This window comes from Hypomesus transpacificus, chromosome 10 (assembly GCF_021917145.1).
Source record: "Hypomesus transpacificus isolate Combined female chromosome 10, fHypTra1, whole genome shotgun sequence".
NCBI classification, from domain to species: Eukaryota; Metazoa; Chordata; class Actinopteri; order Osmeriformes; family Osmeridae; genus Hypomesus; species Hypomesus transpacificus.
In genome coordinates this window covers 1,073,622-1,093,494 of record NC_061069.1, presented here as the reverse complement: position 1 = coordinate 1,093,494, position 19,873 = coordinate 1,073,622, and the positions used below count along the sequence as shown (strand labels likewise).

General features: G+C 45.7%; 2 protein-coding genes across 3 annotated transcripts; one reads left to right on the top strand and one right to left on the bottom strand.

The window, feature by feature from the left end:
- The first annotated feature begins 566 nt into the window (after nucleotides 1–566).
- Nucleotides 567–6,014, top strand: LOC124473135 (tubulin beta-2A chain). The gene is made up of 4 exons (XM_047028409.1): nucleotides 567–723; nucleotides 1,166–1,274; nucleotides 3,917–4,027; nucleotides 4,585–6,014. Exons 1-4 carry the CDS (start codon nucleotides 667–669, stop codon nucleotides 5,667–5,669), a joined length of 1,362 nt encoding a protein of 453 aa, XP_046884365.1. The 5' UTR covers nucleotides 567–666; the 3' UTR covers nucleotides 5,670–6,014.
- A 1,997-nt stretch (nucleotides 6,015–8,011) lies between these two features.
- On the bottom strand, nucleotides 8,012–17,025 carry LOC124473044 (desmoglein-2-like). Of its 2 annotated transcripts, XM_047028280.1 has the most exons (14): nucleotides 16,826–17,025; nucleotides 15,845–15,967; nucleotides 15,127–15,282; nucleotides 14,789–14,930; nucleotides 14,351–14,514; nucleotides 14,001–14,135; nucleotides 13,695–13,880; nucleotides 13,181–13,464; nucleotides 12,849–12,991; nucleotides 12,534–12,755; nucleotides 12,080–12,313; nucleotides 11,752–11,885; nucleotides 11,262–11,633; nucleotides 8,016–10,849 (listed from the first exon to the last, which is right to left on the bottom strand). In XM_047028280.1, the coding sequence occupies exons 1-14, from the start codon at nucleotides 16,877–16,879 to the stop codon at nucleotides 9,716–9,718; spliced, it is 3,483 nt and encodes a 1,160-aa protein (XP_046884236.1). In that variant the 5' UTR covers nucleotides 16,880–17,025; the 3' UTR covers nucleotides 8,016–9,715. The 2 variants fall into 2 exon arrangements, with proteins under 2 accessions (XP_046884235.1, XP_046884236.1); XM_047028279.1 differs by having other exon boundaries at nucleotides 8,012–10,849; nucleotides 12,534–12,991.
- Nucleotides 17,026–19,873: the final 2,848 nt, after the last annotated feature.

The following is a 19,873-nucleotide window of genomic DNA, read 5'->3' as shown; positions in this document are numbered from 1 at the left end:
TGACGCCTCTTGTTCTTTGTGAAGTGATTTCTTCCCCATTCCGCATCAGTTATTGTTTTCCATGTGCCTGCTTGTTCCATCCTCTGTATCCTGACTTTAGATCAAGGCTTATAAACTATATTATTGACTTGGCTAGCTAAATTAACTCCCCTGTGTATTACTCAAAAATAAACACCAATATTTATAAAACTATGAATAAAAAACGGGTCCAAACTGACCTTTATTGCATATTTATGTCCAAATGCTGCAGCAGAGACTGCGAGCTATTGGAGGGCTGGTACCTCCACAATCTGCAGAGTTTGCTATCAAATTCACAGATAAAACCATCATTTTTATTTCGAAAAAAGCCATGAGTCACTCATAATAGGTATGTTGGTAACAAGCTGCGTTCTGTCTCGGACAGGATGATGTCACGGTGACCGATGCAGATCGGTCAAATGCTCCACTGCATCAAACTGGTGGCCTCTGATAGGCTGGCCAGGGTACTGGGATGCAGCGCAGGTGTGACGTCACCCAATCAGCATCATTTAGTGGGTGCTGGAGGCTCACCCTTAGCCCGAGGAATGTAGAAGGTGCTCAGAGTAAGAAATACAGCGGTGACACAGAAGGACTCGACGACCGGTTAAGTTCAGACACAAAGCTTGCTGCTCGCGCCTACTAAGCATCATGAGGGAAATTGTTCACATCCAGGCTGGACAATGTGGAAACCAGATTGGAGCCAAGGTATGTTTATTTTTCTTCTGACGCAGCAAAAACTTTCGAGTTTAGATTTCTTTTGATATTCCAACAAAAAATTCCTGTGGAACGTACCATTTAATCAGTATCCCTGCATACTAAATCTGCCTTGTTGCAGCACCTCGATCTGCGACACATTGTCTATACATAATGTAGGCGATGTTGTTGATATTGATATCGTGTTCTGTAAATACAAGTTTGCAGGAAATGATTTAACAATTCCACGCATCCCTTTGAGGGTGCGGTCCACTTGACCGGGACATGCGGCTCGTGGCTGCAGTAGTGTCACGCATCTGGCTGATGTCATGTTGTCATCAAAAGAGATGCGTCAAAGCACTAGTCCAATCCCGTTTGGACTCATTCTGTGAGATATCAAGTTACGGTTTTTATCCTACCTCTAAGTTTGTATCAATCCATGTTCCAATAATAGTTCTGGGAGGTGATAAGTGACGAACATGGGATCGACCCGACTGGCAGTTATCAAGGTGACAGTGACCTGCAACTGGAGAGGATAAATGTGTACTACAATGAAGCATCAGGTAAATATCCATCATAATGTGTCCTGCAATGTCTGTAGGCTGTGGCCAGATTGAATCTGATGAAGCTCTGCATGTGACCATGAACAACAGACAGCTGAACCCTGGAGCAGGTTGTTGCAGTGCTCTCTGAATGATGATGTAAAAGCTACAGACCTCACTTCAACTAGATGCTCTGTAATCTGTGCCTGACAGGGAAAACTAGGCCCCAGCTAGCCGTCTGGGGAAAATGAGGACAGCGGGGACTTGCTAAATAGAGCTCTCTCTCTCTCTCTCTCTCTCTCTCTCTCTCTCTCTCTCTCTCTCTCTCTCTCTCTCTCTCTCTCTCTCTCTCTCTCTGTCTGTCTCTCTCTCTCTCTCTCTCTCTCTCAATGCCAGGTTAGACAGGTATCTGCAGTGTCTGTATAATTGACCCAGCCCTAAAACCCTGTGTTCGCGTTTGTCTGTTTATATTGGCCAGCCTTTTAGAAGGTCATTTGAAATCCATTGTCTGTCGGGACCAGTGGCGTAACTATAGGGAGTGCAAGGAGTGCAGCTGCACTAGGGCCCGTGGCGAAAGGGGGCCCGTCCTCGATCTCACCGTTAAAGTGAGACAACTTGACCGGGCCCCTTGAGGCAATCTGACCGGGCCCCTTGCACCGCTGTAAAACCGTAAGTTGAAGATCCCATATGATCCAGTGTTATCAATTCGCAAACATTTCTCAATTATGGTGTCAGTTATTCAGAATTATGAGCTATCACCTGCCCAATAAACATTTTAAAAACAGTCAGTGTTAACAACAGCAAATAATAAATTTTTCCTCATTTGCCTTTTGCTGAATGAAACAAATGTCGTTTTTATTAAGTAATATTGCCCTCGAAAAATAGCAAGGATGTCTGGGTAATATTGTTGTCAAAGATTCCCGCCCACCCACACACGATTGTTCCCATCCAGTTGTTGGAATACCACAGACAGTTGTTGTTGGGATACTACAGTTGTGTTGCATTAGCGTTTTGAAGCGAATTAGGCTACCCCATGCCATGCCCTTTAACATAAAAGTGGCTCCAGAAAGCGGCAGGAACGAAAAGAGCAATTTGTAAGTGGGGCAAAGCTGTCAAAACTATCCTCATTTGGATTGTGGCAAAGCGTGTTGAAGAGGACACTACGTCTGACCCCCAGCTCGGCAACAGCAATGAGTGTGAAACTCAGCCACCAGGGTAGGCTAATAATTACATAACGTTTACTGTCTGGTGTATGCAGTTGACATGGCTATTAAACGTCATAAAAATGCACATATAGGCCTAGGCTACCAGGCAGCGGCCAGGTTAGATATAGTAAACTATGTGCAGGATGTAGTCGGAAAATAGCTGAAGCTAGATAGACTAAATGTAAACTAGCATATTTAACGAACATAAAATCAAATATTCACCATCGAAGTGACAGTTTTTTTTTACTAGTACCCAGATAGCACACATGACAGATCGAAACGTCATTCATAACGTCGGATAAGCCTTGGTAAATGATCAGATTTTCTTCTCATCTCTGTGCTCTATTTCAAATGTCGCAGATACGTCGGCTCATGACTGACTGTTCCATTATACTCATTCTGTGTTGTAGCAAGCATAATCTAGAGCCAGAGACTCGCGAGTCAGAGCCGTTCACTTTTGAAAACCGTAATCTATCTTCACATAGAAGGAGCAGTCGTTACCCTTAATTGTACATCATGAGTAGCCTAAATTTCCTTGCGCATCGCTAAACTGAAAACTCAATAATTTCGACTGACGATAGGTCGGTTAGGGGCCCGTTGGTGAGATCTGCACTCGGGCCCGCCAAGTCCTTGTTACGCCGCTGGTCGGGACTATATCCGTCACCACGTGTCCACTCAGCTGGGTGGCAGTGGCCAGTAATGGAAGACTAGCATATGCTACAGTATGGATAGCTAGCCATATCTTGTTTCCAGTCAATGCAGCCCTAGGCTGTGTGGATGTCTTTTATTTACTTTCGTGCAAGGTGTAAATTGAGCTGGAGCCAATGTGATGTATGGTACCACTATTGGACATGCACTTATAAATTGTTCTTTAAATGCAGACAGATTGGAAAGGTTTTAATTCAGCTTGAGTAGCAGGACTTAAGAGGAGAGGTGGTTAGATAAAGAGACCAGTCCACTGGGAGATCACATCTCACTCAGAATGTGTTCCGCACAGTTCAGCTTTTTTTTTCGGCCCCTTCGCCAGAACCCCTCCCCCATTCCTCGCTACTCTTCAGCAGTTCTCAGCACTGCAAGCTTTTGCTGCAGTCTGCGAATGGGAGACAGGGGAGGAGAGAGGGAGGGGGAGGGAGGGACGCCCCAGACGGTCATTGGCAGCGTAGCATGTGCTGCAGTGTGCTCCAGCCTGGAGGTCCTGGGATCCCCTCAGTGAGGGCAGCATCCCCCCGGCACACGGTGTCCCCTGCACACACACCTAGGGATTACCAGGAACATTCTAGCACTTCCCAAAAGATTCCAGCCTATGTATGACCATGTCTTTGCCCATTTTCATAGCATTGTTGTATGCTCTCTCTATTTGTCTTAGATGCAAAACCACACCACACCACACCCACGGGATAAGTATATCCTGCTGGTTATAACTCCTCACCCCCCTTCCCTCCCTCCTCCCTCCAACAGGGAGCAAGTATGTGCCCCGTGCCATCCTGGTGGACCTCGAGCCTGGCACCATGGACTCTGTCCGCTCGGGGCCCTTCGGACAGCTCTTCAGACCCGACAACTTTGTCTTTGGTGAGTGGGTGGAGGTGCAGTAGAGCGATGGTGGTGCCTTTGGTGTCAGCATTCCCTGTCACCTCCTCTGCAGCCAGAGCAAGTTTTACTCCCTCAGCAAGGCGATGTGATGTGCCATTGTGTCAGGCGCAGCACAGACAGCAAGGTGACTCAGCAAAACCCAGTCCACAGGGGGACAGTCCTGCAGCGCTGCTGGATTTAAGACTGGATCAAACATAGGAAGCCTAGACTATTCTGTTACATGTCCGATAACACACTTGACAGTAGTGTGCTCTTGTTTTCACTTCAAATGTCACTCTTTTTTTTTTCTTCCCATGAATAATTCACAATTTATTATAGGCTTATTTGTTTTTTATCAAACCTTATAAGAAATACACTGCTTCATTTGGGGAAATGTTTGTTATTGTTCATGTATTTGTTTTAATTTGCAACAAATATTGAATTTTTTGCTGACCAGCGCAAACACTTTGTACAAACAAGTCCCAATAATTATGTACTTTTGATGTTGTCATATGAAGTGCCAAGGCAATGCATCTTTAACTGAGGTGTTTTTTCAGGCCAGAGCGGAGCCGGTAACAACTGGGCCAAGGGCCACTACACGGAGGGGGCCGAGCTGGTGGACTCAGTCCTGGACGTGGTGAGGAAGGAGTCGGAAAACTGCGACTGTCTCCAGGGCTTCCAGCTCACCCACTCCCTGGGCGGGGGCACCGGCTCGGGCATGGGCACCCTGCTCATCAGCAAGATCCGCGAAGAGTACCCCGACCGCATCATGAACACCTTCAGCGTGATGCCCTCGCCCAAGGTGTCGGACACTGTGGTGGAGCCCTACAACGCCACGCTGTCCGTGCACCAGCTGGTGGAGAACACAGACGAGACCTTCAGCATCGATAACGAGGCGCTCTACGACATCTGCTTCCGCACGCTCAAGCTCACCACGCCCACCTACGGCGACCTCAACCACCTGGTCTCCGCCACCATGAGCGGGGTCACCACCTGCCTCCGATTCCCCGGCCAGCTCAACGCCGACCTCCGCAAACTGGCCGTCAACATGGTGCCCTTCCCCCGCCTTCACTTCTTCATGCCCGGCTTCGCGCCCCTCACCAGCAGGGGGAGCCAGCAGTACCGCGCCCTGTCCGTGCCCGAGCTCACCCAGCAGATGTTCGACGCCAAGAACATGATGGCGGCCTGCGACCCCCGCCACGGCCGCTACCTGACCGTGGCGGCCATCTTCCGCGGCCGCATGTCCATGAAGGAGGTGGACGAGCAGATGCTGAGCGTGCAGAACAAGAACAGCAGCTACTTCGTGGAGTGGATCCCCAACAACGTCAAGACGGCCGTGTGCGACATCCCGCCCCGCGGCCTCAAGATGTCCGCCACCTTCATCGGCAACAGCACGGCCATCCAGGAGCTGTTCAGGCGCATCTCCGAGCAGTTCACCGCCATGTTCCGCCGCAAGGCCTTCCTGCACTGGTACACGGGCGAGGGCATGGACGAGATGGAGTTCACCGAGGCGGAGAGCAACATGAACGACCTGGTGTCCGAGTACCAGCAGTACCAGGACGCCACCGCCGACGAGATGGGCGAGTACGAGGAAGACGAGGTGGAAGATGAAGAGGAAGTCCGTCATGATGTCCATCACTGAGCTGTGCCGTATGGAAGTACCAGTCTGTGCTCTATCTAACTAGTCACTTGAAATCGTCAATAATTGTTGTCCAGAGATCTAGAGGTTTCCGACTATGCAGTGTGTGCGTGTATGAAGTTAATTACAGCTCTTAAGCTATGCCGCATCTAATGGTGGTTTGAATATGTTCTTCGAAGACCATGATCGATCTTAGAATATGACAATTATGTAATTGTTATTATACTGTAGTAATTGGTTTTCCGGTTCATGTTTTAGGCTATCAATGTTGGTGTCAGAAACTTCCAGTATGTTTTTTGTTACCTTTACCTCAAAATGCATTCTCTCTTACAAGTCAAAATTAAAATGTTCTATCCTATTCATTCTAGTCCTTGTACATTTTCATAATATACACGCATATAAGGTTACACTTTCAAAAGACACTACCTGAAGTAAGCAGTTATGTCAGTTGAGCAAATACATCTATATTTTCCATTGAAAGATTCAATAAAAAAACGTTTCATATTGTGCGCCTTCCCTGAGCAATGCAATGGCAGTCTCATTATTCATTGTTTGCAGTGACAGGACAGAAGATTTCTTTTTCCAGGAGACAATGCTGTTCTGGTTACAAGCTTATGTGTCAGATGCTGGTCAGTCTTTTAGTTCTGTGGGTTCCATTGTCTGGGCATCAAAGATCTGTTCACACAAATATAAATGATCGATCACAACATTAGTTTCAGCTGTTTCAGCATGTGCTCGCGAGGATTGCCAATGCTAGTAATGCTCATTGGCAGAGGTTGTCACTGTGAGACATGTATTGTAATATCTCTTTTTTTGTTTGTACAAAAGTAGACATATAGCAACTTATATTGCGAAGAGCTCTGAAGATGATGAGGTCACGGAATGTAACAATCTCCAGCTGATCTCCAAGCCTAAACTGTTGTTTGGGGCGAGGGGGAGAGACAAACATCTATCATCACTTGAAGGAATGTGTGTGGTTATTAAGGCGGCTCACCCACACCAAACAGACACACACACATACACTTACACACCCTTATGCAATCGGATTCAACACCGGATGCATGAAGGTGGCACTGTCTTGATTGACGGTGTTCCTGAATCCTGACACGGCTGGGCGGTAACTCGTCCTCCTCATTCTTTTCTAGAAAAATTAGGAGCCTGATGTCAGGCCATGTCAGACAGTCACCTGTCTAACATTAGCAATGTGTCTCCTGTCTGTTACAACATCTTACACGTTTATGCAAGACTTCTCAGTTGATAATGTAGTCATGTCATGACTTATCTATGAGTCATATACAGTACCAGTCAAAGGTTTGAACACATTTCCGCATCGAATTTGAACTTTTGACTGGTACTGTATGTGCTCATATGCCGAGTAAAAGGTATTGTTAACTACTAACTTACTAAACGTGCCTGCATCACAATGTATTTATGAGATCAGAATGTTCCTGTAATTAGGTGTGGTTTCATCCTGTTTATCACTAAGGCACAAGGAACACATGAAAGAAGTACAAGGATAAGTTTAATTGTCAAAATCAAGGAAACTAATGATTTACATGTAGTCATTTAGCAGAAGCTCTTATCCAGAGCGACTTACAGTAAGTACAGGGACATTCCCCCCGAGGCAAGTAGGGTGAAGTGCCTTGCCCAAGGACACAATGTCATTTGGCACAGCAGGGAATCGATCCGGCAACCTTCTGATTACTAGCCCGACTCCCTCACCACTCAGCCATCTGACTCCCTGTTATCTGAAAACTGCAAACTCAGTGACATAAGAGATAACTAGGTCTTAGTCTTAACTGCCACCTGTGGAAGAAAATTGGATTTCCTGTGTACTTATTTGATTCACTGATCAATATAACTAGTAACTGGAAACTAGTTAGTATGTTGTCATGTGAGTTTGCTATTGATAAGAGTAGATTGTGTCTATTTGTCAGGTTGAATAGCTGTTCAAGGTCAGGAGAAAGTACTGGGTAAACTTGTCTTGTGATGACGACAGGGAGAGCTCCACCAATGATCTCTCTCTGCCCTGAGAGTGGTCATGGGCTGGGACCTGGGAATCTATTTCTCTGTAACTATTTAAACACCATTACTGCCTGTTTGTCACTATGTTTACTTTCTTGTGCCCTATAAAAGATGGTCCTCCGGCCTACATAGCTAAGAGACATGATTGATAACGAAGCCTGGTGTTGTGTTGTCATTTATTGTCAAAGGTCTGGTTCTCTCTCCCAATCCGCAGATTGATAACACTTATACAAATCCAGAACTAAACTGAACTTTGTCACTCCTTTAATGAAGAGAAGGACAAAAGCCTTTCTTCATCACACCACATAGTGCTTTAAAACACGTCCAGTGGATTGGCTCCTCTTGATCTTAAAAGTCGACATAACTGTACGGTCTGTGTCTACAGTAGACTTGAAGTGACAACATTGAGTGACATCTAGCGGGGATGTTGCGGTTGAAAACTTTGACAACAAAATTCATCCTAATGATCTACTCTTGACTCCTAAAACGTTCTCAGCTTGTGCTTTTGTCTCTGTTTAGGGTCTATGCCTCTCTTGTCTTCCACCATTAATCTCAATAAAGGACACAAGGAGACATTTTCGCAAAGATGAAACATGGCAAATTTATTTGGACCTATCATAGGCTTTCTAATGTGATCAATTTGAGGCCACGCCTATCAGAACACACAAAGTGAGCACACGCCTTGCTTTTGGATTAAAAAAAGTACATACATCAAAAATACATTAGACATAAAATCTTGAAAGTGAGCGTTTGCTAAACATTTGTAGCAATGTTAACAATATTCATGTATATCAGTGCATAGCAGTAGCTCATCCTAAATAGATTCCCCACACAATCTTGCCTTTACTCATCCAAAGTAAATATGTATACAAATGTATTCCCCAATTATATTATCCATTGTTAAAAAAGCATAAATCATTGACGTCACAAAATAGATCATAGACATATATGTACAAAAACTATTGCTTGTTTTTTGACAGTTTAGCTCCAGTTAAATCCCATTCCATGTACAAAATGGGCTACCATTTAAATCATGTTAAGTTGGCATTAATGACATCAGTTACATGGAAATGTGTCACAGTTGAACATTAATCTTATGACTTAGTTTTATTAGTTCATAAACCTTAACACATGATTATTTATTTTTCATGCTTGGTGATTATAAAGTGCAAACTGAAATACTGTTGCTTTTCCATGGATATGTTTCTAATTCAAATATATATATATATATATATATATATATATATATAAATATGAAAAGGGTAAACACAAGCTGGGTAAAGCAAGAGAGCTCGGGTAAATAATTCCTTTCAACTTTAGTTTTCAAAATACATTCAGGACAGGAGTTTCATCTGCACTAAATGTACCACACACTGAATATACTAACCATGCCATTTTTGTGCAGTACAATAACATCACTTCAACAGTTGTGTTTAACAAGTGTTTTACATATTACGCATTTATGCTTTAGTGCAGGGGTTTTCAACTGGTTTTGTCCCAGGGACCACCATTCTTTGTAGAAAGTAATCCGCAGCCCACTGATGTGCCTGCGCGCGGGAGCGTGCTTACGCGTGTGTGTGTGTGTATGTGTGTGTGCGTGCATGTGGATAGACATTTAATCTGAGAGTAATCTGAAAATGTGTTGAAATATCATATTTATAAAAATAAAAAAAACAATGGTGGACTGATCAACATAGGCTCGTGACGCAGACCCCCTGCAATGCCACCGTGGACCACCAGGGGGCCGTGGACCCCCAGTTGAAAACCCCTGCTTTAGTGTCTGCATTGCCAGAAGACTAAGAAAGCACAACATTTTCTCTCTCTCTCCCTCTTTCTCTCTACCTCCCTCTCTCTCTCTCTCTTTCTCTCTCTCTCTCTCTCTCTTTCTCTCTCTTTCTCTCTCTCCCTCTCTCTCTCTCTCTCTCTCTCGCTCTCTGTAACTATCTTTGCTCCTCTTTTCCTTTATCTTCCCCATCATTGACAATACAGCCAAAACAGACGACAAAAAAAGCAATAACCAGGGTTCAGGCAATGGAGGTGGTTTCCACGTTCCGCTCTGTGACACACACTTCCTCGTGTTGAACCAGCACTGTGTGGCTGCCGTGGGAGCCTGCAGCAGCCATGAGAGCAGAGTCCTCGTCTGACCCCACAGATCCAGCCTGGGAGCCGGAGCCCAGCGAGAAGCCAGTCTGAGCCCTCATCTCCACATGGGGAACTCTGACCTCCAGGCTGTGCTCCCCAGCGGAACGCCCCAGGGCCATGCCCGAGGTGAGGCCGGCAGAACCGGCCGCGCCCTCGGACACGGCTGAGCTGCTCTCAACCACACGGACATGTTTGGATCGAGTCACGCTGCCCTGTGACATGCCTGAACCCATGGCAAAATGCCCTGGCCTTACCATGGTCTGCCCCACCCTGTGTGAGACTTGACTCCCCCCTGACAGGGTGTGGCTTCCCCCGGCCACTACACCGCCGCCTCCTCCTATCACAGCCTGGCCTGTGCCGGTGAGCACTTGAGCCCCTCCACCCCCCCCCACCTGCCTCTCCACCAGCACCATGCCCTGCTGGGAGCCGTACGACCCGGCTACCTGGACCAGTCCCTGTCCCACCCCCACCCCCACCTGGCCCCCGACCCCTGCTCCCCTCGCATCCACCAGAAGCACCTGAGGCTGGGGCTCGACCACGTACAGGGCCGGGGTGGAGGTGTAGTACATGGCGGGCTGTTGGATGAGGAGGGTCTGGCTGGGGACCAGCATGCTCTCCTGGACGTGGACCCTGGGGAGGCTGGCGGACCCCTGCTCTCTGAGCACCGTCTCCTTGATGAGGGCGGAGGAGGAGGAGGAGGCCAGTCCGGAGCTGGTGAGGGTGTGGATGTTGGCAGACGTGTTCAGGGAGGTCTCAATGTGGGTGCCCGAGGAAGGGGTGGGTCTGGGGGGGCACACGGACACCCCCGCAGATTGTTCCGCCTCCAGGCTGGACCCTCGGCAGATCTCGGCCAGGGACCTGAACTTGTAGCCCAGGTCGTTGAGGAAGTCGAGGTCGTTGTCGTGCTCCAAGAGGCTGCAGCAGCCCACTGAGCCCGCCAGTGACCCCTCACCTTCGTAGTCGTAGGTCATTGGGGCGTCTTCCTGTTGTAAATGTTGTGCTGCGTGGTTGGCTTTCTGCAAGCAGCGAACAGCCCATGAATCAAACGGCTTCGAAAAAGTTACATACTGTCATACTACAATACAGTATTGCAAATCTAGGATTGATAGTGTGTCCTGTTCACATACATAGGCCCGAACAAAACATTGTCTTAACTGCAAGCTTGACTTTGTTTTACTTCACTTAGAGTTTGTCTTGTTAAGTCAGGGACAATTCATGTCTCTGAGACTATGACTTCCACACCCTATATGTATATTTATTGTGGACCATGGGACCATGTACAGTTTAAAACTCAAATGTCCCCATTTGTTGCACCTTACCAGATTATAACTTTAAATTAACTCAACTCTGTAGTCCCTTAGCAGGTCAAAACAAAAAAACAAAAACACATTTTATAATCTACGCATCAGGCTGATTGTTGATACTCACACTTGAGTAGTACTCCTCCAGGAAGCTGTCAGACAGGGCGATCCCGCCATATAACCCTGCATCGTGCCACGAGGAGAACTGCTGCCCTTCTGCTACGGTGGCTCCGCCCACACCCATGCCCATGCCCTGGCCGTCCACACCCATAAACATGCCCTGGCCGTCCACATGGTCGTGCCTGCTGACCATGTGCTGGTGGAAATCACTGTCACGGTACATGTCTGTCGTGGACATGGAGGTGAAGCCGCCTCCAGCTCCTCCGTTCCCCACGGCCACCCCGAACTCAAGCCGATGATTATCTCCGTACTTCGTTGCGTCCCCGGCATGGATGGAGCCATGGTCCATCTCGAGAGGAACCCGGAGCAAGGGGACTTCCTGCGAAGGGAAGGCGTGGGCCAATGAGAGCACGGCGATATGCGGTGTCAGCCAATGTGTTGCGTGTGGGGGAAAATGACGCTGTGTCGAGCCAACGGGAACGGAGGGCTCTCTGTACCTTGTCCTCTCCTTGTCCTTCCGTGTGGTATGAGATCAGGCTCGTCACCACTTTGGTGTCGACCGGCATGGGCTTGAAGTCTCCCACGGCCGCCATCCCTCCGCACAGGCAAAACAACAGGAAGAGGGGCAGCACTGGAAACACACGCACACGTTTACTTTCATATCACTGTCCACATTTGAAACACTTCACCCAAAAGCTAACCTCGAAGACAATAGCATTAACACTAGAAGAGGCTGCATTACGAGATGGAGGCTCTCGTTCCGCCCTCGACGGGACTGTTATCAACCTGACAGAGGGTGCGAAGGGGCATGCAGGCAGGACTCACACAGGAGGAGCAGCAGTCCCAGCAGTAGCATGAGGACACCCAGAGGGCCAAACGTGCTTCTTGTGTCCGTGGACGTCCCCAAACAGGCCGTGTTGGCGGCATCGCAAGTGCACACCACCACGTCGAGCAACTGGACGTCCCCACAGACCTTGCCCTGTTGGTCCGTGATCTCCAGGGCAACCTGGTAGTACCCAGGCCACAGAGAGGCGTGGTGTCGCAGGATCGCAGTGGTGTCTGAGAAGTCGCGAGGGCAAAAAAACAAGATGGACCATAAGAGCTTTGGTAAGCCAAGACGGTTTGGAAATTTGAAAATGTTGACCACTTTATTGAGCTACTTTATCATTCTTATTCTTAGAATTATTGTAGATATTTTGTTTTTGCATTCTATATATTTTCCATTTTCAACCACAATAACATTTAGTAAAATATATACTTGATGCAGACTACGACCAACCATTAAAACGCTCTATGGTCCACTTCTCCTTGTTGCCTGCCTGAATCACCCGGAAGTTAAAGGGTGCTCCGTTGGGATAGGCATCCTGATCCACGGCTGTGACGTAAACCCTGTTGGTCTCATGGCACATGGTCTGAGATGTGCTGGTCAGCTTAGGACAGTCGTCGTTGGAGTCCTGCACCTGGATGGCAATTGTCCCTGTGGCCGTTTTGGCGTGTACTTCTGTAAACAGACAAGAATTCCTTTGGTTTAGATGTGAACGACAAAGCAGATGCATGATGAAGATGAGGGCGTCCGTGGGCCTGTCACACTTGCGGTTAGTGATGCAGACTATCTTGGCTGTGTAGGTTCCGTTAACCACAAACTTGGACTCTCGGTCGGGCCATTTGTTTAATCTGATATCTGCCGTCTTCTCATCGATGATCAGCCAGTTGTCTACGTCATATAATTTGGCATATCTGACCGAAAGAAAAATCAGAAAATATATCAGTGTCTTAGTGTCCTTTCACCCACAGCACTACAGTATACAGTTCATATTGAATGTAACCAAACAGTCTATAGTCACTTTCCGCCATTGTGACATACGGTATATTAACGCCTGCTTGAGATGTACCTGCAGTACAGTGAATGACATGAGCTTGTCTTACCTCACGTTGGTGGCAGTGAGCAGGGTGTCACTGTCAATGGCAGCGTAGGTGGTGAAGATCTTGTTGAGGGAGATCGTGGTCTTGTCCTCGGAGATGGTTACCACCTTGATGGCAGGCTGGAAGCGCGGTCCCTCCAGCTGGTTGACCACGTTGATCTTGACGGAGTAGATCTTAGGTCGGTCGAGGGAGGGGCCTCCACCGATGACAGAGCCAAAGTTGTACTCTGCCTTGTTGGAGACACTCACCCGCAGGTTCACCACCTTCAGCTCCTCATAGTCCAAAGCCTTCATTTTTGTAAGGCACAGAGCAAGATAACGGTCAGTTTAAGGTATTTAGTTGAATACATTAAGAATATTAAGCTAAATCTTGCTCTAGATTTGATTGCACGTGTGATTGACGGGACTGACGTATGTTTATTCCATCCGACTTTAACTTTAATTTCTTGCAAGGTTGTTTTAGACTACATCGTTGCGCAGTGTATACTTTGCTTAGACAAGCTCAAGCCCAACCGTACCTTAACGATAGTGATAATACCCTCATTCGTCTTGGAATCAGTGGTGATGTGGAAGTAGCCTGCTTCATTGCCAGACACGATGGTGAATACAGCCAGCCAGTTGTCGGAGTACATCAGGTCCAGATCCACAGCTTTCATCCTCAGCACCTCCATGCTGATGGTGTTTTCCATCACGCTCCCCTCGTACTGCAACACAAACCACGTCACACGAGGTCCAACCCACAGCACATACTGGTTCACTCAGGGTTCATATAAGGAGGTCTGGGCTGAAGGAAGAAGTATTTGTGTTTGTTCGCTGCTCCTTACTGTATCTTTCTCCAGCTTGGGTATGTTATCGTTGATGTCCAGCAACTTAATCACCACTTGTCCTGTTCCAGATAGCCCTCCTGAAGCTCCGTTCATGTCAGTACCTTTCACCGTCAAGGTAAATGTGTCTTGTGTCTGGACAAGGAAAACAATATTAACTAAGCCTTCACCCACTGGATTCCATTCAAGTATCAACACCGCTCAAGTGTCATTGTGAGAAGGAATTGAATTTCAGCTTCATATGATTTAAGATCCTCATTTAACCCATGTGGATTGATCTGCATAGCCCCGGTCTCATTGTAATCCCAGTTTGCGTACTGTGATGATTGGTGCTGATCATGACCTCTCACCTCTCTGTCCAGACTAGTCTGGCGGACCACGATCTCTCCGGTCTTGTGGTTCATGGAGAACATCATGCCTGAGGAGGACTGCTCCACGAGGCTGAAGCTAATCTGAGTGTGCTCAGTGCCGGGTTCATCGTCATCCGTCACGTTCACTTTCATGACAACTGTGCCTGGGATAGACAGGGTAAAGACATAAGCACCGCTACAAGGGTCGTAGTTCAAAAGCACATGGCAGGAAACAGGTGGAGTCAAGTGGCTGAGCGGTTAGGGAATGGGGCTAGTAATTAGTTTGCCGGTTCGATTCCAGGCCGGGCTAAATGACGTTGTGTCCTTGGGCAAGGCACTTTACCCTACTTGCCTCGGGGGGAATGTCCCTGTACTTACTGTGTGTCGCTCTGGATAAGAGCGTCTGCTGCTCAAAAAATAAAAGAGTGAACCACACACCTGCTGCGCTGTGTTCGTACACTTCTCCGATCTGCTGCATTGAAAACACAGGTGGGCAGTCGTTCTTGTCCAGGACAACAATACGCAGTTCAATGTCCCTCTCAGCGCGTTTTCCATTGCTGTACATAGCTATTCCGATTAACTGCAAAAGCCAGAACACGCCTGTGTCAGTTTCATCACCACATACACAGAGACCTTGCGTCTCTTCACACGGGCCTACCTCTAATATTTACAGTTGAGGGGGTTCTCTGTGAGAGAACGAAAAGTGAACAAGTAAGCCGATTTGATCTTGTACGCGTTTGTTTCTAGAAGATATGGGTTGTGTGGGTGAGGATTACAGTGTACGAGTCCGTCTTCTCTCTGTCCAGTATGTCATGGATTCGGACCGTGCCATTGGTTGGCTCGATGGAGAACAAGCCCACCGGATCCTGATTTGCCCCAGGACCCGCCAGGGAGTAGGAGACCGGTGAATCATACTGCTTATCTGATTGAATCTAGAACAGAGACGCCTATCAGTAATCATGTTCGAGTTTTTATATATAGAGGTCATAGGAACAGTAAATGAATAAACATATGGATGAATACTAATAAATAAACAAAGAAGAAATGTTACTATTTAGTTCTCCAGAACAGTGAATCCACTGTAGGGATCATGTACATGTTCCCATGTAACTATACATGGGAACTTAGTTTATAAGTAAGGATAACATAAGATAACACTAAATCACAATGAAATCCAAACAGATATTACGGAAGTATTCGTGGCCCTTGCTTTTATTTTATTTTGCTGGTCAGATAGAATTTATGCAAGAAAACACTCATCATCAAAACATGATCAATGAAAGGAGGAATTAGGAAGACAAGGGAAATCTACAATATGGATTTTACTGGATCATTCTCAAGTATCTACTGAAGCAACTAAAGGTTTGTACAAATGTATTCAAACTAAATATATCTCTTATTACTCAGTGTGTCAACATGGGTACAACATGAGCTGCAACCGTGCCCAATCCCACATCCACCCACAATGATGCTGTGTCACTGTTAAAATCATACCTTAGCAATGTACTGCAGGCCTCGGTAATCCTCATTCTCATATAGTTTACGAGGAGCAATAATCCACTCTCTCTTCTGTCTTCTCAGTTTCTGACCGTCACCATCTGCCACCACCTTTAAAAACTAGCAAGAAAAGAGTCATTCAGCAGGCTGGGATCCATCATCATCAAAGTGTTTTATTCAAACATTTTAAATACAAATCTATCTCTAAAAAAGAATCAGTGAATGACGACTCATGCTGACTCCATTGTCAGAAACACTTTCAATATGTTAAGCAAAATGGTTTAAGACGACATAGTTCACACAAAATCTTGGATTGGTGGATGTTTCTTGGATGGTTGGATAATGGTAGATAAAAACGTTTGGTATATTTGTACAAACATACATTATCACCACGATAGTGTACTTTCATGCCGTAGCTATTGCAGTTGTCATGCCCGATAACATTCATTCCTCTGGCACAGCCTTATTTTAGGCTATACACTCAGAACCTAAGATCTTCGATGATAATCTATTTTAGTTTCGTCATTTGCTTTAAAGTTCTCTATGATTTTAAGGAAATGCTATGTCTTGAACCGTTTGTCAGAGGATTACTTTGTTGTTACAAAAGTTCCTACCAGTAACCTACACGCAGTTTTCAACTGCGTTTCTCAAAAACGTTTTATTCAACAGCTGTTACTATTACTTCTTTGATTTAGCTTTTTTGGACATAGGCATATGCCTTTAGGCAACAACATAGGCTATACATTGAAATGCAGTAAATAAACCCAAACCCAAAGGTCTAATTCAAATCTTAAAACATAGTCTATGATGAGTAGGCCTTTCATACCAACTAATCCGTTATAATTAAATCCATAAGTGACACCACCCATCTAGCGTTCAATAGAAATTACATGGGCTACATTACACCATTGTCCCGTTACACGATAATTAACACCTGCACTTTTTCCGATTCGGACAGAAACTCTTATTCGTACTTACAGTTAGCATGAACGGTAACCATAAAATAACGCTGGATTTTGAAAGTCGGACCATTGTAGCTGGACAAATGTGTAATGTATCCCTCCCCGAGGTAAATTCCGTATCGTGAGCCTGACTGTTTCTATTCAACTCGTTTATTTTAGACTTTGGACTCTTGCACCGTGTCGAAACTTTCTCAAATACTATTGAGGCAGGATAGGCGGTGCCTTCCTTGATACTCTTCTCACAGCCATAGGCTGATAGCGGGAATGCGAAGCTATTCATCTCAACATTGGTGCACATTGAATAGTTTGTGCATGTTCTTTTGACAAATTTGATAACTATTCTTGTGAATTTTCAATAGTCTACAATACTATTTAACTCAAAAGCTCGCAATTTAGGCTACTTTATGGTTGTATTACCTAAGTTTGCGTGTTTGGTTCAATATTTTCTAGGACGTTTTCTTGAGTATCCATTGTCAATAACTGCACGCTATTGCTTAGCAGTCATATTGGCCTACCTTGAAATGTTTACACACACACATGCACACACAATAAACAACAACAAGCTAAATTGTCAAAATTGAAAACTATATTTCGATTGGCCTTCGTCTTCAAACAAGCAGGTCTGTGATCTGGCACTTATCTGTAAAACTTCACTTAGGGCAGTGAAATTCTGACTGTCTCTACCAAGATGGACATCATTAGCCTAAAATATCTTACTAATGCTTTCTTTTCTTTTTTATGGGTGCAGGCAAAATTTGTTATGGCTAAAACTGAAATAATTGTGTGTGTGTGTGTGCATGTGTCTGTTACAAATACAAAGTAAGACAGACAGAAACAGATAAGACTGAAGGGGGAGTGTGTGACAGAGATGAGTGTAAATGTTTCACAACTGTTGCCAAGTTACCAGTAACTATACATTCAAATGAATGGGAGAGCTGTGTGCTTTGATATAGGCTGATTAGACCATGCTACTTCCACCCCCAATTTAATTAAATATTTTATTAATTGCTTCACCGGATGTGTTGTAAACGACACGTAACACAGGTGAGGCTTCATTGGAACTTGACAGATGGTGAGAACCAAGAGGAGACTGTCAGGTTCAAATATATTCATTGGTAAGGCATTACAATGGGCTTAGCAGGACTGCCTTGTCAAACCCTAGTTCATGACAAAGTCCATGTTCAATCCCATTTGAGTTTCTTATGCAGTGCTAAACTCTGTGTGACAAAGGAGGGACCGTGTGATAGAAGCAACTTCCATTACAATATCCAGATGGTGTCTAATCATTAACTAGGGCTGTATCAAAAGATAAGAGCTGTACTGGGTGTGGTCGAAAACACATTCAGCACCCGCAATATACCCTTCTGTATATTTGTGAAACCTAAACATATTACTAAGTATTTGAACACACTATTTGAGCTCTCAGATGACTGAAATGCTTTGGAAATCACCCAAGTTCACCTGGGGAGTTAGGTATTAGTGTGGGTCCACGAATAGGTCTCTCTATAACCAACTGACTTCTTGACATGAACACACCTAGAAGAGGTCACTGCAAATATAGACAGACATTCTTTAAGAGGGAATAATAAAAAACAGGTCATATCTGCCTCTGTATGGCAACATAAATAAGTGGGAATTCATTTCTGCCGGCCAATCCGATCAAAAACATCTTTTGACTTTTGACGTCTTTGCATCCTCAAAATGTGATACCTGTTCTGTAGTCTGAGACACCTCCTAGTATGCTCCTATGAGAGCATACTCTTAACAGTTTGTTGTTTTATCAACTCTTACGAAGACATTGATGAAACACCTGATGATGACGTGTGTCCCACTCTCTCTCGCCATCTGACAGGAAACCACAGCAGTGGAGCAGGATCAGTGAGTTGTACGTGTGGAGCGGCGACTTCTGAGATGTCGGGTGGGGCATGAGCACATTTCTTCACAGTGCATATTCTGTCCAAGCTGCTCAACCTAAAGCCTGAAGCCTGAGAGAGGCAGGGTTTATCTGACTGCGTCTCTGCAGGGGTGTTCGCAGACTGTTTGGAATGGCAGTGTTACATTCCTCTAGCTAGAGAAGGTTCTGTGGCTCATGGATAGGTGTGGTCATAGTAGAAAATGTTGCTCGTCTCTCAGTCCAATTCTCAGTATTTTCTCCACTGTAGAATTCAACCCATGAGACTTAATAGGGGCACTATTGTAGAATTACAAATTCCCCCTGGACCAAGGCTCGCTTAGTAAAGCTTTTACTTCTAGCTCTCATTGTTTATAATGTGAGAATTATGTTAATCAGACGTGTTATCTGCTTGTAGCTGTGTACCTCCCTCTGTGCTGTTGTGGTGTCTATGGAGGCTGTGTAACTCACCAGTCTTATCAGCAGTTCATGATGATATTGTGAGCTCAGCCTCCCCCACGTCAGCCCTCATCCAACACACATTCCTGCGAGGTTAGTTAAGGGCCCTTTTCAGCTTCACTTACCACAAGCCTTCAACCTCATACTGCATAAGATGAGCCAGAGAGGTCAAACCGTGGCACAACAGACCAAAAACTGTTCACATACAGACTGTAAGAAGACCTAAATGACATCAAATACTGCTAGTAGGCTACTCTAGATTAAATCTGTTTTACGTTGTACGCAATCAAGGACGTGTGGACGTGAACAAAACAACTATTGTTGGTGTACATGCCTTTGAAAGAGAATATATCATTTTAAACTAATAATTTCAATAAACGGGATCCCTCAGATAGGCTACAGAAAAGTATGAATGGTGCACTAGGTAAACTGGAGACAAATATGACCGAATCCAGAGATACAATGTTTCCCCCTGGCGGTAAAAGAAGTCCGTTTACACCACAGTCAGACGCAATCAGTAGCGGTTTTTGGCACGTGCGAAGCGGGCTCTGCTGGCATAAAAAAAAGGGGGGGGGGGGGGGGGGGGGGGAGGGAGGCAAATGTGCTAGGACCGTCACTGCATGCAATCTGAAACTGCCGTTCACTTTGTCACCTGTTATTCGATCCCACGCCCAAGGGTGGAGTTGATTAAGGGACTGGGTGGAGCATTTTAGA